The following is a 24,991-nucleotide window of genomic DNA, read 5'->3' as shown; positions in this document are numbered from 1 at the left end:
AAAGGCTTCCACAGGGGAAAATAATACACCCTATCTGCATTTCTGTAGTGTACTTGTTGTTACCTGTCATGGATCAAGGCTTGGAGGGTCCATCTGGACTCCCTAGGGACAGGACTGGAGATAGGGAAGATGAGCATTATTGCAGCAACAGCCAGAAACCAAAGCAGTCTGGTCCCCTGCTCCCCAAATACGCCTGAACCTTTCTCACAGAAGGCTAGGGCAGGGGGAAAGTGGAAATTGCAATTTTGGTTCTAAATGCATGATGAGATTTCTTTCACTTACAGTAGCAATTACATAAACACTTCTCAGAAGAGAATAATTTGCTGCTCTTTTCAGGAGCCAGTAGGGAGATGCACGTGCAGCATTTGGGGCAGAGCAAGGGCTTGTCCTGGGTCATCATCCTCCCCTGCAAGCACCACAGCATTTCTCTGTTCTGCTGCCCATTAATTCCCTGCATCACCTGCCTTGCACTCAGCAGGAATGACCTCAACAGAGACCTCTGGAAACATCTGGGCAGCAAAACATGTTTGTTCTTTTTGGTAAAAGAACAATCTTGAGAAATAATAAACATTCACTTTAATAGAGAAGTTTAGTTTTATATTCATGTCTCCTCTAGTAATTGTGTTCACAGAATTGCATATCTCAAAACATCTTTCTTCTTCTATTTCCCTCTTGTGCACGTATTTCAACAATGGTTATAACTCACTGCAGTGCCACCTGAATTAACATCAAAATATTTGCACAGTGTCAAAACAACAAGCCTCCTGGAGAACCAGAAAAATATTCAAATAGGTGATTTTTTCAAGTGACCTATTTCTCCAGTGAAAAATTTTTGTAATGTGGAAAGTTATTAAAAACAAGTTTTCATATGTAAATTCATATTGATAACTTCAAGTTTTACCCCCAATTCTTTTTTTAATTTTTGTCTGAAGCAGCAATTCCTTGGCATAATCAGTACAACTTGATTCTGGTCTGTCATCTACATGAGAAGTGAACAGGTAGAGAAACAGCTTTGAGTTGAATCACCAAAAGCTTCCTGATTTATCTCCTACCAGAAACACAAAGCAAAACCAAGGACATCATGAGCACATACGAAAACTTTTCTACCAGTTGACTTTAAAAAACACAACAGGATCATACTGGTTCAGTGGGACAGATCTTAAAAGTAGAACCTAGAAAATACTCTTTAAGTACATGCTAATAATACTTGAAATATGAGTCAGTGTACCAAGCAGTAAAAAAACCCTCAAAACAACCACGTTTAAATCCAACAGGAGCTGAGGGTTTATCATCTCTGAAGGTGGATGCTTTTTGAGAGCACCAAGGGGGTATGCAAAGCTAGCTGGGGACCCAGGTTAGGAGATGGTGCTAGTTGGCAGAGTCTCCACCCAGATAAATCTGAGTCAAGACTTTTCTTCACCCCATAGTCAGCATAACCTAATCTTTTTTCTCACTAAAAACATCTCCCCCATCCAGCCTTGGCTCTTCAGGGCCAAGAGCACTAGCAAACCTGCATTCCTACAGCAGCATCATTTGTGTGTTTACTGCCCACCTCAGCCCCCTTCCCATCTGACTTCCATATTAGAAGGGTTTCTTCTAAAAAGTCAGAGCATCTGAACAAGGTTTTCCTTTATTATAAATCCATAAATATTACATCTCTTTTCAGAAAGCAAAGAGATGGGGACAGATCTTCCAACAAAATGTCCTGCTACAAGACCATCAGCATTCCTGCTCCTGGAATTTGGCCTCATGATCCCACATCTTAAAACTGTTTTCCAGATGACATGCATTTGCTGAACTGCATTATATCGTGGGTAAAACAGGTTTACTCAGCTGTTCTGAGTACAGAAAGTAGCTGTAGAATTATCTCAGAAATCTCTGACATGGCTCCTTCATCAAAAATGAGTTTTTGCAATCGACAGCAAGGGCTTTTTTCTGGATTGCCTAAGCCATAGCCAATAGTACAACCCCCTGGCTGAAAAATAACATCAGCAAAAATTCACATATACAATATTATCTTATTCTTACTCATATTGAAATTTGTTTGCTGCTGTACCTGTGCATATTTAGGCAGAAACCAACACATTCCTCCAGGTATGAACACACAGAGGAGCAACTGAGGTGTTGTAAAGAATTTTCACAAAAGTAAGTCTCTATTGGAGTCAGACAGGTTTTCCAGATTTTAGAATCTTCTGGACTGCAAGTCAGTTACCTTTATTTTTTGCCTGTCTATGGCCATACAGCTGTGCTGCCTGCAGAACACTCAGCAGTGCCCTGGGCACAGCCATTGCTGTGCTGATGGAAGGACAGGTCCTGCTGCTCTTCAGCGCCTGTGGTCATGCAGCAGGTCAGGACAGCCCCTGGATTTGGGGATGCTCTCTCTGGTGCCCAGCAGGACAGGGCTGCCTCCATCAGCTGGGGCAGGAGAGTGATGTCAGTATTCTGGGCCTGGTACCATGAATGGGGGCAATAACGAGTATCATCACGCAGGAACTAGAAGTAGGTAGAAAGAGAAGCTTTGTGTGGGTGGTGAGAGAGAAAAGAGGCTGATTAAGGAGACAAGGATCAGAATCTGCAAATCACGCAAAACCAGTTCTGTGTCAAGCAGGGAATAATTAACTTGCTCTTTTTTCACTCCAGACAAGCAGCACTGATGTTGATTTTAATACTCCCTTTCCAGCACCAGGTGAAACTGGACACCCTTCAGGATGTTTTGCTTTGAATTTTCAGTGCTATTAATGCATAGTTTTGCCATTCACTGTATATTAATACATGGCACCATAGAGGGATGGTAGGAGCAAATTGCAAACCCAAACCTGCTGTCAAAGACACAGGGCCTTGGAGAGGGTCAGTGCCTGGGGATGTGGTTCAAGACAGTTCTAGAGACAGACACCGGCCCCAGTGACATACAGGGTTGTTCTGTGAGTTTAAGAATGCATGAGAGTTACTCCCAATAATAATTTCAGTATAAAGATTTAGTGGCACTCCTGCTACCTTATTAATTCCTTGGATTTTTCTTCCACACAAGTCTTTTGAACTATTACATCTGTGCAACTTTGAGATGGGATCCAGGAACCAGACATGATGGAGGGAAATATCAGGAGCATATACCTGCCATGGCAAAGCCCAAGCTAAACCCAGCCTGTTGGCAGGTGAGCTCCCTTTTTATGGATCAATACAGACCTGTTATTTCTGCATTACTGCCTAGGGCTCTTTCTTGGTGGGATGAGGCATTTTCTGAGGCTGCATTTACACCCCACAAGAACATTGTCAGTGGGGGCTGGAGTGTTCTGCAAAACATACCTGCCCTTTATGAGCCTGGGCCCCAGCAGGCCATGGCCAGGCTGCATCCATCTGTGTTCTGCTGGCTACAGCACTGAGAAGGAGAGCTAGCTCTGTTCATCAAGCTGCAAAATAAAATCTCAGGGTTAGGAAGCAGAAGTGCCAGACCTTGCAGAGCTCAGTGCCAGCATCAGCTCTGAATGCAGCATCTGGGGCTGGAGCAGCCCCATCCTGCCCGGGCACTGCTCCTGCCCCCACACCACCACCAGGACAAGAAAGCAGCAGCTGTTTGCTCTTTCTGCCTGCAGCAGAACAACCCCAGCTTCTGCAGGGCTGCTTTTCAGGACATGAGCAAAGTAGGTAAGTGTCCCAGGCATAAATAGGCATAAAAAAGGTCTAGAGGATTTAGTTATGTAATCTCTGCAGAAGTCAAAATCCGGGAGCCTTTCCACCCTGCATGCTAGGAGTGGAGGTGGAATGACTCTTTGCATGTTTTCACACATCAGAGAGGACAGAATAATCCTGCATGTAGAAAAGGCAAAGACATTCAGAGCTGTTTTGAGAAATAAATTGTTCCAACTCGGGGAAGGGAAGAAAAAAACCCAAACCAGAAAAACCCCACAGGCAGCCATTATTCTGTCTGCACAGGACTTATTTAATAATCCAGTGTCTGCAAACCATAAGTTGAAAATTTTCCTTGTCATACAGCATGCCAGACCACAGCAGCATAAAACAGAGAAAACCTGTTATAAGTGACCAGAGACATTGGAAAACTGTGGAAATATTGCCTCAGGCCGCAAGGCCCTTTCCTGTGGAAAGAATATTTTGCAATTGTCTGTTTCTTGCTGACAGCTAGCACTCACATATATTCTGGGTTTCATCAAAAAGGCTGTTCAAAACTCTGAGCTGCAAGTAGAGAAAATTTTCTTGCTCATTCTGATTTATTCATTTCTCCCCCTCCTCTCCTACATCACACATCAGATACTGAAGAGAATGAAAACTCAAAAGCATGGAAAAAATGAATGTGCAATAACAGGATGCCACACATCACAGAGGCACCATCACTGGATTCTCCACGTAATCGATTTTTGACTAGCATATGTCAGCTGATGCTAGAACAATTTTGTCACTATTACATCAGTACTTATTCTTCAAGCAAAGCAGCACTCCATATAATATTTCTTTTTTTCAATAGCTTCCAAAATATCAAGTGAATGAACACTTCTCTCTGACTGACTATCAGAGCTGCAAAATCCTAAAAAACTGTAAAGTTTAAGCCTCTATTCAGTGCTCCACTCAGCCCTCCCTCCTTCCCAGGCTGCTCCCTTGAGGGTTCTAACCCAGCACCTCTCCAGTGAAGCTGCCCTCTCCTGCCTCCCAGCCCCACCTGGGATCATCTGCCACCCCCAGGCTCTGCTCTGGCCATGAGCTGATGTTTGGCAGGAGCCAAGGCCTTTGAGCTGCCAGCAAGGGTGCTGAGGAGCTCCTGGCACACATAGCACAGGTTTGCCTTGCAGTAAACAATTCCCCTGCATCTTGACTGCAGTCAAAATAATGTGGTTTTCCCCCTGGTTCCCAAGACACGTTGTGGAGGGTGTGAGCACCAGTGGTTTCCATGGGAAGGTTTCTGGTGGCAGGTTACAGTGGTCAGTATGGAAAGATTTCAGGACCAAAGAGAAAAACACAACCAAGGGCTTTAAAGGGCAGAACTATTTCCAGAGCATACCCTAGCCACTGTTTCCATGTGCCTTGCTTGTCAGATCAGAGCAGGATTAAAGCAGCAGAGTGGGAAAAAGCAGCAGGGGACCAAAGCTAATGAGAGTCTGATTAACTGAGCTGGGAGGTGATGGCTAACCTGAAAGTAACAGAGCATTTTGAAGGGTGAGAGCTGTAACAAAGCCAAAAGAGAATCAGGACATATGGGGGTCTTCACCAGGGCAGGAAAAAGAACAAAACAAAAAATTGTGCAGAAGGTAACACCTGTGAAGTTCATGGTGGTTGCACAACAAGCCACCCACTACAATATACCCTCCAGAGAGTTCTTGTGCTGCCATCAGGGACAGGTTCTCCTGCTTGCAGGACAGCATCTACAGCAATATAGGACTGCAGAGATAAAGAAAAAGTCATTTGACAGCAACTTATGTCAGCAAAATCTGAACAAAGTTGATGTTTTCACAAGTCCATTGCTGTACAGTGTAGATTTGCAGAATTCTTCAATTTGTTGTTATTTTGAACCCCAGTTCTGTCCTCCCATCCTTCATGCTGTCAGCCTGGCATGCTCCTGTGAGCCAGGCTTCTGATGGAGCACCACTGGAGCCCCAGACCCAGGGCAGTGCTCCCTACCACCAACACAGAGCAGTGCTTCACACCTGGGCAGCAGCAGCATCTGCAACACCTGAAAGCTTTCAAACACTTCAGCAAAAAACAGCCTCATATAACTCATAGAAATTGAAACTCAAGTCCACAGAGTGCAGAGAAATCACAAAGATCTAGAGATGTTGATTAAAAGGCTTAAAAAGGGAACACTCACTAGTGTGGGCTGCTGAAGGGGTGAGTTCCCACCCCAGTTCCCAGCACCAGCAATAAAACACATCCTAGCCCAGAGCCTCCCCTCAGCTCCTCTCTTCTGTCCTCCCAGCAAACATCCACCCACGGAGCTGCCCTTGTCCAGCTAATTCACAGCTCACAGTCGCTCCATGTCCAGGGCAGTGCCAGCACACAGCTGGGCCACCACTGTCCTGCTTCCTGGGACAAGAGGACAGCCTGTTGCTTTCTCAGGCAAGGCAGGCTCCTGGCAAAGCAAGAGGAGCAGGGAAAATTCAGAGTAACACGGACATGAGGAAACCTCTTACACAGCAGAATCGCAGTCAGCTCCAGACCACAGGGACAGCTTGCAGCACCACCAGCAGCCAAGCAGCTCTGTGCTGCACAGCCCAGGGAAAGCTGAACCCAAACACAGAGAAAAACAGACTTGCTGGGGGCACAAGAAAATCCACACAGCCTCTTCCAGCTCATGGGGGAGGGAGCCCTGAGAAGCTGCACAGCCCAGGGCCAGATGGAGAGGTGGAGCAGAGGGCAGTGACAGTTAATCAGTAAATAACACCAGGAGTTTTGGCCGTGCAAATGAATGAGAGCAAGGAAAAAAAGTGAGGCTGTGCCACACTGATGCTGGGGCAGAACTAGAAATCTTCCAAGTCTCTGAGAAGGAAGCATTTTAAATTCCTTTTTCTCTAAAATAACAGTGGTATGTGTAGGAAACAGCACAGGCTGTTAAGCAAGGAGATGATCACAGTGGAGGCAGAAGGAAAGCCCTGTAGTTCAGCTGCTAGACCAGGGAAGGCCAAACAGCAGCTGTTCTGGACAGCTAGAAGCCAGAACTTTGAATCACAAGTCAAACAGCAATGATTTCCAGCAGAAGCATGAACTTACATCACACCAGAGGGCTAGGAGAACATCATTCCAGGCTAAACACAGGTAGATTCAGCTTGAAAGTCAGAATGGTGGTAGATGAGTGTCTTCCAACAAAAAGCTTGCATTGTCCTGAAGTTCCCAAGATCTGGGGCTACGTGGCTGGGGATTAGTGTACCTCCCATGGCTGGATTGTTTTGCACCTCCCTAACCCCTCTGCTTCCCCAGCAGGACTGGAGCAGAGCTGTCACAGAGCCAGCCCCCAGTACAGGGACTGGAGGAGGACCAGGGAGGCACAGAGGCACCACAGGGTTGGGTAGAGTAGGATGAGCCCCTGCTGGCCCAGGGAGGTGCAAAAGAGGCTCAGGGAAGGGGGACAGCCCTGGCACTACAGCAGAGCTCAGGCCACAGCCTGCAGCTGCACATTCCACAAAAGCACATACATGGTGTGGGTGATGCATTCCCTGTGCTGAGCTCCTGGGAGACAGGGGCTTCTCCAGCACTGCTGGGAGAGGCAGCCCTGTCCTGGAAAGGAGCTCAGCCCATCAACCTCACAAAGCTTTCAGGATGAACATAGAGCAGGCAGAGAGTCAGAGATCTGACTCAATCTCCCAACTCATGGCTTGGTTTAGGAGACCCTGAGGAAGCAGGTAACACAGCATGAAACAGCCAAACCCCTCCCTAAATATGGAGCAGAGAAGATGTTTTCTAGAGAGCCAGAGAGCTTATTTCAGAGTTCTTGCAATATCAGAGGACAACCCAAAATCTGCTGAAGTTGAAAGCAAGACTGGGGTTTAATTGCCTTCTACCATCACCCATGAGACAAGAAGAGGTGATAAATCAAATAAAATCTAAAATTAATTTGCTCATGCAGGAGATCTGTATTGATAGTGTTTGAAGGACAAGCTTTCATTGGTTGCTACAAAGCACTGGTTCTGGGGGCAGAAAGCTTTTGCCACACCTCCATTACACACAGCCGCCCCCAGCTGTTGCAGAGCCCCCTCTCCCATGGTACTTAGAGCACAGCGTGGTGCTGCTGTCAACTCACCACAATGGCACACAGACAGCAAACCAGGAGTCCAGGTAAAACCCACTAATCTCATACCCTCACTTATAAAAAAGCAGATGAGAGCAGAAGTGATTATATATTAACAGGAACCTGATGAGCTGGGAGTGAGAGCAGCTGCCTAGGCTGGTGCTGCCACAAGAACAAATTGATATCAGTTGGCCACAATTAAAGGCTTGGGCTGTACTTTTGGGTACTTTTTTTCTAAAACAAGGTTTCTATCTGTCAGAACAGTGGGTGTCTGCAGCAGCTTCCACATAAGAAGAGTGCAGTCCTACTGTTTATGAAGGTGATTATATCATCTGGTTACTTGAGATAATAAGCAATCAAATCTGAAGATCCATGAATTTCCTCCTGACCTATTTTCTGTCATCCAAGAAGAGGATGGTTTTGCCTTCCCTTTCAGAACTGCATAATTCAGAGAACACCTGTAAAGAGGCCAAAGCAACCTCTCCATCTGCAAAGATGCTTGTGCCAGCTCCTGGACTGGAACAAGGGTTGTGCAAAAATGCTGCAGAAAGTCCTGAGCAGCACCTGGCAGGTGTCAGGTACAGAGGAAGGGAGAGCTCTCTCCTTCCCATGGTTTCTGCACATGGAAAGCATAAAACCCCATGCTCAGAGTGAATCATTTATTACTGATGCTGCAAAGCCCTAGACAAAACGGATTAAATCAGCTGGCAGTGGACAAGGCAACCAAACATCTGCTTGTACCCATGTGGTGTGTGGAAACAGGGCTGTGTGTTCTAACATCTTCATGGTGTGAAACTAGAGCAAAACTACATGTGAACAGTTAAAAGGTGCTTTTATCTTATGGAGAAATTTAAATGTATCCATGGCTCTTGTTTTGTACAGGAGGAATCTCTAAGTCCCTAGGAAAACACACTTGAATTAAAGAGCCATTTTGGTTTTAATTTTTAGATTGCAAGTTTAATTGAGAGATAAGTGCTGACCTGTGCACTCTGCATCTCACTGTGCCTGTTGGATCTGACAATGAGCCTGATGTTTTATTTCACACTCATACAGTCATGGCCAAGACAAACTTGGCCTTGAACCAGATGGTCAGGAGGGGGGAAGGTTCTCTGGTGAGATCTCAGCACTGCCTAAAACAGTTTGCATCTTCTCCCTGCCCAGGCAGATACAGGGACTGCCTTCCTCAGGGTTTAGATATTATCAGGCAACAAATTATTTTTATTCCACCAAAATAAAGCTTTTTCATTGAAGCTATTTCAAGGGTGGCTGTGATCAAAGGTGCCTGGGAACGCTGCTGGTGCAAACAGCCATCAGCAGTTTGCATGACCCAGGGCTGGTGTAGACAAGGGAGAAGATGAAGAAGGTCCCGCAGCACCTCCTGTGGTCTATTGTTCAGGGCTTCAAAGAGCCCAGGATCTGCAGCCACTGCTAATAGCTGTTACCTTCCAGCAACAGTAATTAGGAACTGAAGGAGACTCTGAAACAGTGACTATCAAAAGCCAATAAAGCTACACCTTTTCTGCTTCATTTACTTGATTACTCCTGTTTTCATTATATCCACCCCTCTAGGATGTGGCTTTTAATCCTCCAAGCTGATCTATCCCTATGAATATTCACTGTCAGTGATACACATATTGCTGCTGTCTGAATACCTCGAAGCTGCTATCAGTCATGCATTAATCTGACATGCAACTCCTCGGGCTTCATCTAAATTGCAAGTACAAAATGAGCAAAATGTAAATAACTGGGAGAAGAAAATGCTAAAGTCAGTAAAAGATTATTTATGGTTTTCCAGTTCAGCTTCATATTAATTTTGCCATGCTAGATTTTGGAGCATTTGTTTAAAGTCCACATATAATTTATGCAAGAACCTATAAATTTCACACATATGCTGGGCAAAGGCATGTGGAAACTGTGAGTCAGACTGGCAGAGCCTCTCCCCAGTGTGTGCCAAGGGGAGTGTAAATGTCCAAGGAAGCTTGCAAACATGACCCCTGCATCTCCTCCCGATATCTACTGACACTTGGTTCAAGGAATTCCTAATTGAGGGGTTGTATTTGAAGTAGTGAGCACCACGTATTATTTCCTCTTCATACAATGAATCATTTTTTGAATCCTTGTAAAATTTTTGTAGCCTCTCTGCCACACAACAAACAACTTAAATATAAACTTTTAAAAATTTTAGGTTTTCCTCATTTGTTGTGGTGAACATATTTCTGCTAGTTTCACCTGATCCCCCCAAACCTCGTTTGACAAAGGTAGAGGATAACCACTCCCTGTTGGTCACAGCACTGAGGCTTTAGCAGACTTCGCTGATTTTGTAGAATTGCCCAAATCCGAGGTCCCATTCGCAGCGCGTGGCTGTGCCGCGGCCCAAACCCCTGCGTGAAGGGGATGCTGGGGCGTGTCCCCAGGGCGCTGGGTGACACACAGCTGCAGGGACTTGCTGGTGGCTCCGCAGGAACAGCTGGCGTGGCACTCCCGGGCTGCCTCAGCGCAGCGCTCCTCGGTGGGCTCGCACCGACCGAGCCAGCCGTGTCCCTTCTGAGCACGGGCCAGCTCCAGCCCATGCGTGCCCTGAGCTGCTCCTGGGACTGGCAGTGCAGCGACAGCGACCCGTGGCAGGAGAGGGGCTGGCTGTTGGCACAGCAAGGTGCCCTGCGTGCAGCGCAGGCTGAGAACCCGGGGCTGTTCCCGGGAGCGGGGACATCACTCATCAATATTTTACACATCACTTTGTTCATATTTCTTCCTCTACAATGAGAGGGGCAAGAGCACTTTTGTCACCAGCTGGTGGGGAGAAACAATAGCTCTGCTCACGCTGCCACCACCCCGCAGGGCCTGAATCACCGTCACAAGGCGAATTAGCCTCTCGCCTGTTGCTCAGCTCCGTCATCCCCGTGACTCATCCTGGAACAGGGACGGGAGCGAAAGGCGGATGCTGCCACCTCCTCCCCCTGCACCAAACCGGGAACCAAACGGGAATCTGTGGCTGGGATCATCTCGGGGCAGGCGAGGAGGGCCCGGGAGGCAGCGGGGGGCTCCGAGGGCGGCGGCAGAGCCGGCGGAAAGCAGCAGCAGCTGCCACGGCCCCGGGCACGCAGGTTCTGCTGCTTCTGCAGCCCGTCGGGTGTTGGCTTCCTCCTTGCTAAACCCATACAGGGCATGAGAGCTTGTCTTCCCTTGCTCAACAAAGGTTCCCCGTAAGCAGCGATGTTTCTTCTGCCTTCCCTCGGCGAAGAAAGGGAGATTGTTTGGTTTCCTGTACCCGGGGTCAGCAGAGCACCCGAGCCTGAGGGATGCTCCACTCCGCAGACCAATTCAAACAGATTTGAACGGGCTGTAGGTGCCCAGAGGAGAAATGAACCGTGTCCCGGTGCGGCACAGCTCTCACAGCTCGTTCTGGAGGACAGACCTGAAGGCATGCAAGCCCCGTGTGTACCTCCGGGCGGTGGGCACCGGGGCTGGACCCCAAGCTCAGCCTCGCCCGCCATCCCTGGGCACATCCATCCCTCCGCCCACAGAGCCGGAGAGGCGGCATCTCACCTGCCGCGTGATGCTTTGGAAAACGAGTGCTGGGGACTTCAAGAAAGCTCAAAACAGCCTGGAAACGTCTCCAGGAGCAGGGTACCTAATGCGCCTGCCAAGCAGGGCGGCTCTTGCCGCCGCAGTGAGGCTTCTCTCGTTACTCATCGGCAGCGAAACGCGCTGCCGGGCTGGTGGCGGAGACGACGTGTTACCAAAATTAGACACGAAATGTATTGTACAGGAGGGCTAAAACTAGTCTGAGGGTAATGAATTTTGCAGCATGCTGCCTTTTGGAACAAGAGGCAATTAGAGGACAAATCCTCCTTCCTCTGGCTTTGCCGTTGTCAGGGAGCCCCGAGATCGAGCAGCTGCAGGGATTGTGTGAGCACCTGGTCGCCCCCAGGGTTCAGGTGAGCAAAAGCACTGCTTGCAACAGGGTGAGGAGGGTGCAGCCGTCTCTGCCCTGTGCTAAGAGGCCAAGTGCCGGCCCCAAGGGCACTCTGCCAGGGAACCCCTAAAAACCAGCCCATGGCCACTTTATCACTCTCTGAGTGGACCACTCTGGCAGACAAATTCACACTGCCTCAGCTCTTCATGTTTGTGTCTCTCCTGTGTTGCTGCTTGCCTCCCCGGTCCCCACAGCCGCTCCTCCCCCAGGTTTCCTCACCTCCATCACCACCCACAGCACAGCTCTGCAGTCCATGCCATGCCTTGTGGAGGCTCACAGGAGAGTCAGCAAATGGCCTTTCCTGAGCACACAGAGCTGCTGCACACAGGTGCTATAAGCTGATATGGGATAATTATCGGTTGAGGCAAGAATTATCTCACTACTAACAAAAATGATCAGGCAACTAAGCTTTAGGATACATTGGAGATACCAGTGGGGATTATAATTGTCAGACAAATATTTTCTGGCAATAAATAACACATGAACACAGATTTTTATGAGGCTTTTAAAGCTTGGGGAAAAAGAAGGGTGTTTTTTTTTTTTTTTTTGTCCTAGAAGCCTCCCCTCTGCAAATGCAGTCAGTAAATCCCATGTACAAGCATTTGCTGGAAAGGAGAATCTCTTCACCTTCCCTGTGTAGGTTCCTCTGTGTATAATCCTATCTTTAATCGTGCCTTTTGTGCCTGGATATCACCTATGTTTTCATACAAGCCATGTAATATAAGGCACAGGGACTCCAGGTGTTGCTGAGGAGCAGAGAGGGTTCTGCAGGCAACATTTCCATTACAAATGGACTGTTCCACGGCTCGTGCCAAGTGCTGTGTGTGTCAGACTGGCCGGTGCAGAAGGGGGCAGGACCCAGCTGCCAAAACCAGGACACCCCAGGGTGCAAGGGCAGAGGAGCCTCCCCAGTGGCCCAGCTGTCCCCCCAGCAGAGCCCAGGAGCTGGCACAGGGGCTGCAACACAGACAGTGCCGCTGTGTAGCAGGAGGGTTACCTGTGATCGCTCCTGTGGGGAACCACAGAGGGTCTAGGAGCTCCCTGAACACCTATAAGGTGAGTGAATATGATGAGCTTTTCACCTCACTCTGTGCAGCACAGCTGCTGCTGCAGGGAAGAGCTCAGTGGCAAAGACTGCCAGGCAAGAAAGGATCCCCACTGCAGGATGGCAGGTATCACTGCAAAAGCCCACAGCATGGTCCAGCTAATGTGCCATGAGCTGCAGAGCAGTTCTGCACCCTCTCTGAGAATTTTCTGAGGAGAAAAGGTTCCCCCAGCTCTGGGGGAACCTCTCTATGGCATTGCCAGCATTACTGCAGGAATAGCATGTTTGTGAGGCCACCTGCCCCCGCTCCCATGGGGATTAATGACACCCACACAGGCTGGTGAATCACTAAGCCCAGGAGAAGTGGTTCTCCTGCAGTAATTGTCTTCCCCTTGCAGTGATGTCTGCAAATAGTACTGACAGCCTTCACTGTGAGGAGCCTCAGAGTGTCAGAGTTAGAAAATGGTGTTTGTGTTCCTCCTGATCCTGGGCAGCCTTCAGTTGCTCTGGGTAGCTAATTTTATACCAATAAATAATGATATAATTGATTAGAGATATTACAGACAGACTGATAAGTGAGCACAAATGGCAGGGCTGCTGTTACACCAGAGGCTTATGTTGATGCTATGAACTGAATCTGGGGACATGGTGCTGGATCCAGTGGGTTCTCAGGCAGGACATTGGTGGTGCCCATTGTGGATATGCACCCTGAGATCCTTCATATTGTTTTGGGATGTGTTTCCAAAGCTGTTCATTGACAGTTCTTCCAACCTATTTCTAGTACAAACAAAATAACATTTGTTCTACACAAAAGACAGCTCCCACAATTACAGCTGCTGCAAGGCTCTGTAAGCCTTTGAGTACTAAGTGAGGCATTATCAGCATTTCTGAAGGTTGGGAACAGTCTTGGATGGTGCAGAACCCTTGGTGAAGGTGGCAGGAATCTGAGCAGGGAGCTCAGGAGAGCCCAAGATGCCTGAGCTGCAGCCCAGGGAGGAGGGTCCCAGCAGGGTGAGGGGCAGAGCAAAGACAAGGAGGGTTACAAATCAGAGGATGAGGGATGTCTGGAGTCACTGCCTGCTGCAGAGCTGGAAGATGCTGCAAACACTGTGGGGCCCAGACACAGCCACATGTGAGCAAACTCCAGGTGAGAGCCTGTCTGGAGCAGCTATCTCTGGAAGCACCAGGATCCATCACAGCCCTGAGACACTTGGTGCTCAAACACGTGCCTGTCATGGTTTAGAAGACTGGGGAGCAGAGGACATGTCTGATGGCAGTGCCTGTTCCCAGCAGCTGAGCTGTGGGTCCCCACCCTGATGCAGCTCTGTGCCCTCCCCACACAGCACATCAAATAAAAGGCAGCAGTCAGTTTATGTCACACTGACAAGAAATTCCCTACATGAAGTGCTCCTTGACTGCAGCCCAGTCAGGCTTCCCCTCACCTCCCAGATGTTATGTGACCTCTGGAGCAACACTGTGCACCAAAAATGCTGCTGCTGTTCCCATCTGACAGGGAAAGGTTCTCCTTTCTGTCACTTGTCCATGTCCCCCAGCTGTAACACTCAGTTTAATTAAAAACCCACCGATCCTTGCAAACCAGGCACATCAGGAACTCCTGCTAGCAGACAGGAGCAAGTTGGGCAGGTCTCTGTGCTCCCAGGAAAGACAAGAAGCTCTGCTTGCCTCAGGGATAGGAAAGGGAGCACGGCAGACACCAAGTCCAGGCCCAAGAGTAGATCCAACTGAGGATCTCTGGGAAGTCCAGCCTCCCCATCACCCATCTCTGGGGTCACTTATCCCAGAAAAGATGAAAGATCTTCAGAATAATACTTGGCACTCTTAGTTGCTTCCCCTGAGCCTGCTCAGCACTCATACAAACCTCTCTCCACAAGTAAAGGGCTGCAGATCTGCTCCTTGGGGCCAGGAGCTGATGCTGCCAGCTGATCCCAGGAGCTTTGAGGAGGGAAAAGCCACCAAACCCTCCGTGACTCACACCAAAACCATGTGTCTGCATTTCCAGCCAGGCCTGTAATCAGGCTGCAAAAGGGCTGATCCTGAAAGGCCAGGAGAGTGACAGATCTGCCTGTGAGAGGGGTCACAGCCCCTGCTGGGGAACCCACAGCTGGTTCCCGACTGCGAAGACCCCCAGGCTGGGAGGAGCATCTCCAAACAGCCACACCTGCATTTCCCTCTGCATGCTCAGGGGCTGCTGCAGACGCTTCAGGAGGTGTTCACTCACACTTCCCCCAGACTTAGGTCTTTTAAGTAATGTGATGTTTTAAAAATTCTGCTGTGGGGCTGTAATGTGTACTGGTACAGTTACAGCTGAAGACACATCCTGGCTACCAGCTGGCTAAAACCCAGCTCTGCCTGTGTGCTGTCAGAAATCCTCCAAAGCAGTTGTGACTGAGCTAATGGCAGCACTGCCAAAGCAAAATCCCTGTCTGCCCTCTGCTCACCACTGCAGTGCCTCAGAAGGTCCCGTGTGCTCCCAACTGCTCGGGGGATCAAAGCTGCCAGCTCAGCTCAAAGCACTGCTGAGAGTGGAGCCTAAAGAATATTTCAGCCAAGCCCTAAAAAATGTCATCTGTTTTCATACTCACTGCAGCCTAACAGACATCCACAGGGCACTGGGTAGTTCCTGGTGGATTCCCTTTCTCTCTGCTGTGTCAAACCACAATGAATCCTGTCAAAAAGCACATTTAAAAGACCTCAGCAATCCTGGCAGTCCCATTTGCATGGCTGGGAGGGAGGCAGTGTTGGAGTGGTGCTTTCCAGGAGCAAGAGCTCAGCCTGGTGGGCATCCCCTGGAGATGCCAGGCTGTACCATGTGTTCCGCCTCCTCAGAGATCTGGCTATCAGCTGGGCTGGGAATTCTGGTGCATTTTTTCCATTTCTGGGATGGAGTTAGCATGCCTGGATGTTTTTCCTAAAGAATTACACAAGAGGGGTAACAGCAGTCAGAAGATGCAGTTCTCCAGGGTCCCAACATTTCCTTGGAGCGGGAAAGAAAAATGCCTGATGTTATTCTCATTCACCAGGACATTTGCCCACTGCTGCCTCTCCAGTGTGATCCTGTGTAAGTGCCAGGCCATACCCCTGAGCCCAGCCTAGGGCCACCTACTGCCCCATTTGCTCCCGAGGAGCAGCATCAGCAGCAAAGTCTCTGTTCCAGAGAGGGACAGAGCAGCAAAGCAAAGCCCCAGTGCTGCTGGGCAGAGCTGTGTGTAAGTGGGCCCCAGAGCCAGGTCAGCTCCTGCACACAGACCCTGGGGCCATGTGAGATGCTCTGGCATGGGCCTTTGCCAGGAACACGTGGGACACGTGGCATTCGGATGGGATGGATGTCCTGGGAGGGCATCACAGCCCAGACACTGCCACGTGAGCCCTTCTGCTTAGCACAGCTTGAGAGTGGCCAGATCTAGAGGAAGCCCCCAAAAATTCATGTTGCTCCTGCTTCATGCTCCACTTAGAGGAATTTCTGTTGGATTTGGGCCCGAGTTTCCATTGTGGTGCAAACCAGAGCACAACTGCAGTGGGTCACAAAGGCATCTGTGTGTAGGATGCAGCAAGAGGCTGGGAGCAGGGATTGTGGCCCAGGGTCTGGGTGCAGCAGCCAGGGCCACAAAGGGCCTTTCAGGGTGGTGCCTGGGGCTCAGCCCCATGGTGGTACCAGCCCGTGCCTGGCCAGCAGCACCGGTCACAGCTCGGCTCTGTCTGTGCTTTGTGCCAGCACTGAATCGTCTCTGGAAGATATGTCGCCCCTTGTTCTCATCTGTCAGGGCTGAAAGAGAATTTTTAGGGCCTGGGAACGATTGTTCATCTCCACCCAGCACTCAGGACACCCAGCTGAGCCACAGCACCAATGGCAGGTGGCTGGAAGGACTCCAGGGGGTTCAATTCAGGGCCAGCATCTTGGGGACAGCCTGTCCTCCTAACCACCACCCCCTCAGCCCTCCAGTGGCAGCCAGAGCAGGACACACACCCATCCTATGGCAGGATCCCTGTAACCTCTTCAAGGTGCTACAGTCCCCCACTGGCACCCCTGCAACATCTCTGTGTGCCCATCTCATCCTGCAGCATCCCCTGCTGCCCCACAGGACACCCACCCACACCTCCTGACAGCACCAAGTCTGCACAGGAAATCTGCTTTTAGAAATAACAGCAGAAAATAAAATCTACCAACCTCTTCAAAGCCTGGGAGCCTCTTGCTGCCCTTCCACCCCAACTGACCCTGTCAAGCCATTCCCTCATTAGTGCCTACAACACAGGTGGAAGTGCACTGATCTTGCTGAGAATTAGCCTAAGGGATCTCCCAGGAGCTGAGAAACAAGGAAAGAGTTCAGAAGGACTCAAAGCATGAGGAGGAAGTGTTTCATCCCTAGGAATGCTGTCCATGTAGCATCAATCCAAGCAAGGCTGGGCTGGGTTCTGCTGGGGTTTGGTCCCCTCTCCCTCTCCTGTGCAGAACCCAGGTTTCCAGGCAGGCCAGTGGTGTTCCTTGTGGGAAGGGCTGCTCCAAGCACGTGAGCTCCTTGCTGCTACAGGAAACTCCTGATAACAACACAGAGAGGTAGGGCTGTCCCAAAACATCAGTAAAGGGAATGCAAATCCCTGTCTCAGAAGTCCTGAGGCTGGGGTGGAAGGTGATTCCCTCCTCTGCAAAGATTTCTGCCAAGCACAGCTGATCCCCACAGAGCAGGCTCGGAGAGGCAAGGAGCAGGGTGGCATCCAGAGGAGCTTCAGGGACAGTGCTGCCAGCCAGAGGAAAGCAGCTCCCTGGGCTCCTGCTGATCCAGCACCCTCTGCTGTGTGCCAGCACCCGGCCAGAGGTACATCCACTACAGGCACATCCACTACAGGCACATCCACTACAGCCACAGTCGCTACAGCCACATCCACAGGCTACAGGGGGGCAGCAGGGACCTCTCCACAGGGAGAAGCAGCCTGAGGGACAAGAAGCAGAGGCAGGACAAAGAGGGAAGTGCTGACCTCTGGTGCCACCAGGACCATTGCCAAGCACAGCAGGCTGAGTGTGAGCAGTGTCAGCGTGCCAGGAGCATCCTCCAGGAGCAAATCACCCTTGTCCCAGAGTACTGCTCTTGCCCTGAGCTGGATCATGGACTGTGTCCATTGGAGCGAGGGGTCAGGCAGGCATCGTAGGGATGTATCCAGCCCAGTGGGACTGAAGACCAGCATCCTCCATCCCCACTCCAGATGGAATGCACAGCCATAGGCAGGGCTGAAATGGGATCCTGAGTCATGGTCAGGGTGGGGAACCCCAGATGGCACCAGCAAGGTCCTGATGACCCACCAAGGAGTAAGATCTTTCTCTGGTTTTAAACTCAGTGCAGATTCAGAGGTGAGACATCAAGAATAACCCAAAGTTTTGCTTAACCAATCTATAATTTTTCTGGTCTCTCCTTCAGACCAGTCACACTTTCAGTCTCATGACAACAAATACCCCAGTTTCACTGTGTGGTAGATTGGATCCTGGTAAAGTTTCCCACAATACCTCCAAGATCTCAGATAGGGGAAGCATCAAATACTCACCCTGTTTTCATGGATATGACAGAAAACTGCTGCTTTCTGTGCTAGTAATGCCCAGCCCTGGGTGGGCTGGCTCAGATGCTCTGGCAGCATTAAGAATCCTAAGGCCTGAAAAACTGGCTGGAAGTCTCTGTGGCAACATGTTATCTCACAAGATTTATGGTTCATCCTGCTCCAGGCAAAGTCAGAAATACCACCACAGTGATTGCTCCAGATGTTACTGCATTTTTAGGCTACTGTTCTGATATTCACAGCAGGGGAAGAAACGAGGATGGGAACATTTACACTTTCACCCCCAGCTCCAGCAAAGAGCTTTCTGGGGGTTTTGGTGTGTGGGTATTCAGAAAGGAGGCGAGCAGGCTCTTCCCAACTTGCAACTATGGCTGGAAAACAAAGGTCAAGGATAAATGCCTGCACAAGATCAGAAGGGGGATTTTAGTTTTCTATGTCCTCCTTGGACATAAAAGACTAGAGTCATGGGACTAGATTATTGGGAAAGACAAGCCCTCTCTTCAGTGCCCCATTTGCTGATGGAGAGGTAAGCAGTGAGGGGAGCAGGGACCAGCACATTGAAGCCTGTCAAACAAGCAAAGGGAGGATGGCCAAAGTCCCTGGCGAGGCCTGCACCTGTCTGGGGTGGCTGCAGGGAGTCTGCAATTCCCAGGGCACAGCTCCTTAGCACACAGATCCCAAGTGGTCTGTGGGTGGGCTGACCCACTTGCTACATGGCTGAGAAACCAGAGCACCCCTGCTTTGGAAGAGCTTTGTTTCCCCAGGACTCGTGTGGGTAGTGACACAAGTCTCACAAGCTTTTCTGCTGAAGGTGTCCCACATCACACAAATAATTGCACAACCTTGTGCTAGGGAAGGGAGGGAGAGAATGACTAGAGGAGGCTGTAGCCAGGTCCACTCCCTCTTTCAGTTCGTTATGGTGGCAGAGCTCCAGAAAGTCAGAAACACTCATATGTGATCAGGGACAGATGCTGACAAAAAGGCATCTTCAAATAACCACAAACAAAACACTATGTTAGCAAAAATTATTTTAAGATAACAACCTACACCTTATCCAGACTCCTCATCCCTGTGCTCCCCACAGACCTGCCTGCTGGCTATGGAAGCAGAACAGCCTGATTTGTGGTTTTCAGGCAACCCTGAGGTCCTGAGACCCTTTGGAAGGTAGACAATGATAGGCAACCACCTCCACTGTCCCACACTGGTTTCAGGAGAGCTGCAGGATGGCATCTGTGCCACTGCATGTCCCTCTCTGCATGGTGGGGGTGGAGGTCCCCAGAAACACAGGCCAAGCTGGCATCCCCATGTTTGCCATCACCAGCCTCCCTGCTGGCAGGGGCAGTGCTGAGCCTGCTCCGGGCAGTCTGTCCCTGCAGCTGACAGAGAGATATGCTGCCCCATCTGACTGCCAGCATCAGCCCATACTCACAGCACTCCTTTCACCCACCACCCAGAGAGGGTCGTGATGCTCAGGTGATGGCTGGTGATAAGCAAAGGGTGGCCATCCGTGTGACAGGTGCACAGCCTGCTCCTGGCCTTGGCATCCCCTGTTTCTTGCACCCCTACTCACTGAGGAAGAACTCCTTGCTTATTGCTTTGGTGGTATCAGGCCAGCACTTCCTCTTGTACAGGGAAGTGTCAGTTTAAGTCCACAGCATCCCTAGACTGCACAGCAAGCCCTACATCACTGTTGGGAAAGAGGGGAGAGAAACCAGTGCAGTGATCCTGAGTGTTACCTTCCCAGGGAAGTGACATCAGATGTGTGAGTTATGCTTATGATTCCCTTCTTGTTTTCTGGAGAGATACTTTCTATTTAGAGCCACAGCCCTTGAAGTCCCAGCAGATGCACATAAACCTTGAAGCAAGGCCCCCTTGGCTTCAGCGCAACCTCAGAACAGACAGGGATTTGACTTTGTAACTCAGCAACTGAGCCACTTTTATGTTTAGTTGAGGACCTATATAATTGTTATATATAATTCCATTGGGGAAGACATCCTGCTGTTTAACAATGCCTGAACATGAGGGATCCTTTCCTCTTTCCTGCTTCCAAACTGCCTCTCCAGGGTAAGTCTCAGCCACACCCTGGCTGAGACCCAGGAGGGAGCCTGGGCCAGACCTCTGCCAGGATGTGGGAGCTGAGGCATGGAACTGGGAGCAGGTCTCCTGAAGGTGTGTGAATTTCTGGCTGTGAAATGATCTCCTGTTTAACTGGGAAATCCCTGCACTTTGTCCTGATAAGGTGGCAGTAAGGAGTCACTAAATGCTGGTACTCACTACCCCCATCACCAGGAACAAAAAATGGGTAGGACTTCATGATTTCCACATTAGGGCTCAGAATAAGATGTAACAGCTGTAGTTGAAATTACTCCATCTCTGCTACTTCCCACCACCCAAGGCAAAGTTATTTTTAACTCCAGGTTGCCTAAGGGATACTGCACAGTGAGATCTGTTGCATCATCACCAAGGGTCTTCGCCTGGCAAGAAATCTGGGAAGAGAGAGCCCTTCCTCCAGCCAGCTGGGACCAGACTGGAGCTCAGGCATGTGCACCCCTACAAACTGACCCCTCCAGGCTCCCCAGCTCCTCCTGAAGCTGCCACTGAGGCAGCCTTGAGAGTACAGAGGACCAGGTGCCTGGCCGAGTCCTCTTTTGTTCTTTTCAGTTTTCAAATAAACTTGGCCTGAAGCCATTCCAGGAGCTGCAGTGGCACCGTGCAGACAGACCTCGAGCACTCTGAGTCAAAAGAACAGTCATGCAAACCCAGAGGGGATTAGCTTTTAATGCGCTTCTCAGGGCAAACCCTGAAATCGGGGGATTGCCAAGATCCCAGCAGAAAACCTAGCCAGCTTGCTGCCCTCTTGACCACAAATCCGCTGCCAAACTCTCCCAGTGTCAGGAAAACTCACACAGAAATGTTAGAACAGCTGTGGATGCACAGGAGCACCCCAGCCATTGCCTCCCCATCACATGAAACCACACAGTTCCCTGTGACTTGCACTGCAGGGCAGTGGGACTGTCACATCTTCAGTCCTGGCACGGTGGCACAGCTCCAGAGCTCCCTGAGGCCACCTCATGGGAGAGTTCAGGGCCTCCAGAAGAAATGCCATGTACATGTGAGTGCAGTTATCCCTGCTCAGCTTTATCCTTCTGGCTGGGAATGAACACGGTGCTGTTGAACACCTGCTAAGTTTGTTCCCAGGGTCTCAGAGCTAAACTGAGATAACCTGGCTGTGCACTCAGTTTCCTCCTGTCCTGGGGTGACTTTATGATGCTGAATTGTATCCCCACTGGTCTCTTTAGCCCAGAAATAAGTTTTACACCTTTAAAACTAGATCTGAGAGTGAAGAGGGGGAAGGAGAAGCAGTGGAATGTCTGAGGCACTTGTATTCAAAAACATAAAGGTAAGAGTGTTCAGCATTCCTTTTCACAGACTGTGTTGCCTGCAGCAAGGACAGTGGGAGAGAACACTGCTTTTAGGTAGATTTTTTTTACTTAGCTGAGGCAGAGAAGTTCCCCAGCCTATAGCTTTTCTTTTTCTTGGAACTGATTGGCCCTGCTCTGGAGTGAAACCCCAGAAAAACACCGGGAGCTCACGCCTGTGGCCCATCGGGGCCCAGGACGCTGCATTCCAGCGCTGGAGGGATTGATAAGAGACTGAGCAAGCCAAGCTACACGCCATGAGAAGGATTTTCTGAAATTGCCACTGTTCTCTTCAGAACAGTGAGAGGTTTTATTGTTTAGTATTATTCATTTTTAATGTTTGTGAATACTTTGCTTGTTAAATAAACAGTTTTTTTCCACTTTTCTCCAAGGAAATCTTTCCTTGAACCAACTGGGGGAAGGGCCGCTTGAATCTGCTTTCTAGAGAGACCCCTTTGGAAGTTTCCTCCCAGATTTGTCCTAAACCAGGACACCTCCATATCTAACTCCACTGATGTTTGTATTAAAACCCAGTAGTAAAATTGGGAGCTAGCATCCCAGGTGGAATTACATTATTTTTTATGCTACTTAGCATCTTAAGAGCTAAATTTTAGACTATAAGAACTTCCCTTGTAAAGGCTTTTCTCTCTCTGCTGTGTCATCTGCAACAGACAGTGTTATCCAGGTGTTTTGCTCTGCTTTGCAATTCAGTCCTTGTGCCTGCTGGGTAGTTCATACTCATGTTTTGTCCTAGAGAAGAGTCCTTGTATTGGAAAACAAGGCAATATGCCCTGCACTCAAGATGTAGCTACCACTGCTGGAATTCTGGAGAAAATCAGGAAGGTCTGGAAACCAGCCAGTCTCTCCCTGGAATTTATTTGGGATCTGTCAGTGACCTGTTGTGTGCTACCCTGCTGAATCACTGCTACAACCCTCCCCTCTTCAGAGCTCAGTTTCCTTTCCTGATCCCTTAGGAATAATCCATAATAATCCTTTGTAATCTGCAAGAGTCCACTACAAATGCAGGTTTAAGAGCTGTGAATACACAGAGTCCAGGCATCTCTGTCACGAGATGCAGCACACAGCTGGTACTCCTACATAAGTCTTGCAATACCCAGTACAGACATGAAGAGCTCAAGACTGCAAATGAGCCTCTGAATGATGTGTGTAACAGGCATGAACCTCACCACTACAGAATATGAGCCTTCACCTTATATATTTCAAAAATAGAGAGAAGGAGCCTCTGAATTTTGTTACCATTCATGTATACATTTATTAAGCCAAAGGAGTTTGATCATGTCACAGAATGTTACTAGAGCACATGAGATCTTTTCAACTTCACTAATAATGGTCATTAATTACTTTTTATTTTTGCTTTTCAAGCTTAAAAAAATTACTCTTCCTGAATTCCCCATGAAAGGCTCATTTTTTTCCTTTTATTTTCTTAAAGTACAAAACAAATATTTCTCAGATATGTAAACAACCATCATGGAAATGAGACTGCTTGATGAAAGTTAACATTATTGTTATGGATGTTCTGATAGATCTGTTATGTGGCATGTATTTCAGCTCAGTAACTCCTTCAGTGGAAGTTATAATTGTTATCATCACCTGTGCTGCAGTACTGGAGGCCTGGTCAGGGTTAAGGGCCGTCTGTGCAAGCTGCTGTAAAAATACTTGGCTGAAAATGAGGTCCCTGGAGAGAAGGGCATTCACTGATGTGACTATAACCCTCTCTGCTCCATCGGCTCCGCAATGGAGCTCAAGGGAAACTCCTCTCCAAGCTAACTCTGGAGTTTATCTTCAGACACTGGTGAAGAGAAGGGAAATGTGACTGCAGGCCAATCCTGACACCTGCAGTCCTGTGCGTAAAGCTGCTCACAGTTATGGGAATGCTCATATGAGTAAGAAACTCCCGTGGTGAAAGTCTGCAAGGTTGAGTCCCTGGGTCACTGAACTCCTTTGCAAGAAAGCATGTGAGAAAAGCAGACTGGTTCCTTTTCTCTAATGTTTCATCAGTATAATTCTAAGGGATGGGGTCAGTTGCTCAGTTTCAGCACCTTGAGCATTTTGAGTTCTGATCCCCAAGTTAAAGAAGTCTCTGCTCTGCCTTGGGCTACTGTGACCAGGCCTTGAAAAGTCAGCTGGACATTCTTTGTCATGAGGAAGCAGTGGTTTGCCATTAGAGCATGGAGGGATTCTGTTTTGTTTTGCGAAGGCTGCATCCAAGGCAGGAATTGTGAAGATTGTGTTTGGCCATCAGCAGAAATTATTCTGAAAACACTTCAGAGCAATTGCAGTTTAAATAATGATTATAGCTTCATATTTGAGGTGAAAAAAGAAAGGATTACATGAAATAAATAGCAAAAAAAAATCATTGTCCCTGCACAAACATAACATATTCCTGCCTATGAAACATCCCTTGCAAATTACTGCCTTTTAGGTTACATCAGATATTTAAATGAACCCTTTAGAGCTAAAATACAGTACTCTGAAATGAGGTTAGAAAAATTTAAAAAGGACTAATGGGAAGTGTGTACAAAGCTCTCTTTAAAACAAATTTCCCACCTGGATAGCTTATGAGTGTGAGGCCTCAGTAGACGTAGAGCCGGTCTGCGATGGCAGCGGGCATGTGGGTCATGATCTGCATGCGCAGCCACCAGTAGTAATCCATGGGGTGGTAGCGGGTGTAGGGGGCTGTGGAGGTGAGCGCGTGCGCCACGCTCTCGATGACCGGCGAGGTGTCCCTCGAGCCGCTGTTGCAGTACGACTCCATCTTGCTGACCTGCTCGTCGAAGTACTTCCTGCCGTAGTCCTTGCGCACGATCTCGGGGAGCTCGTCCCACATCTTGTCGGCGATGGCTTTGATGCGCTCGGGGCTGTACAGGTTGGTGCCGGCGATGAAGTTGCCGGGCTCCACGATGCTGACCATGACGCCCTGGGGCTGCATCTCGTAGCGCAGGCAGTCGGAGAAGGCTTCCACGCCGAACTTGGTGATGCAGTAGGGTGACCGGGCGGGGCTGCCCATCCGCCCCATCATGCTACTGATGTTCACCACACGACCTAGGCAGAGGCCGGGCAGAGCACAGCTGAGCCATGGTACCCGGCCTGGAGCAGGTACCCGGCACACACCACCCAACACATTCCTGAACATGCATCCACCCACCTGCCCACTGCCTGGCAGACCTGCTCGTGGCTCTGCCTGAGCAGTGCTGTCCTAGGTAATGGCCTTCAGGTTTGTGCTCCCTGGCTCATTCTACCTG

The 24,991-nt window shown here is 49.2% G+C and overlaps 1 protein-coding gene across 4 annotated transcripts in view; it reads right to left on the bottom strand.

The window, feature by feature from the left end:
- The window catches only part of BDH1 (3-hydroxybutyrate dehydrogenase 1), a 58,383-nt gene that overhangs the window by 19,274 nt on the left and 14,118 nt on the right, over positions 1 to 24,991 (bottom strand). For 3 of the 4 annotated variants that reach the window (XM_053986077.1, XM_053986078.1, XM_053986079.1), the window contains exon 7: positions 22,977 to 24,791. In XM_053986077.1, coding sequence (XP_053842052.1) covers positions 24,322 to 24,791 — 470 coding nt within the window. In that variant the 3' untranslated portion in view covers positions 22,977 to 24,321. Of the gene's footprint in view, positions 1 to 22,976; positions 24,792 to 24,991 lie in introns of those variants that run through there. The other variant, XM_053986080.1, reaches the window with a different exon arrangement.

The sequence above is a fragment of the Vidua macroura genome, chromosome 10, assembly GCF_024509145.1.
Source record: "Vidua macroura isolate BioBank_ID:100142 chromosome 10, ASM2450914v1, whole genome shotgun sequence".
Lineage (NCBI taxonomy): Eukaryota > Metazoa > Chordata > Aves > Passeriformes > Viduidae > Vidua > Vidua macroura.
This window is presented reverse-complemented; position numbering and strand designations above follow the sequence as displayed.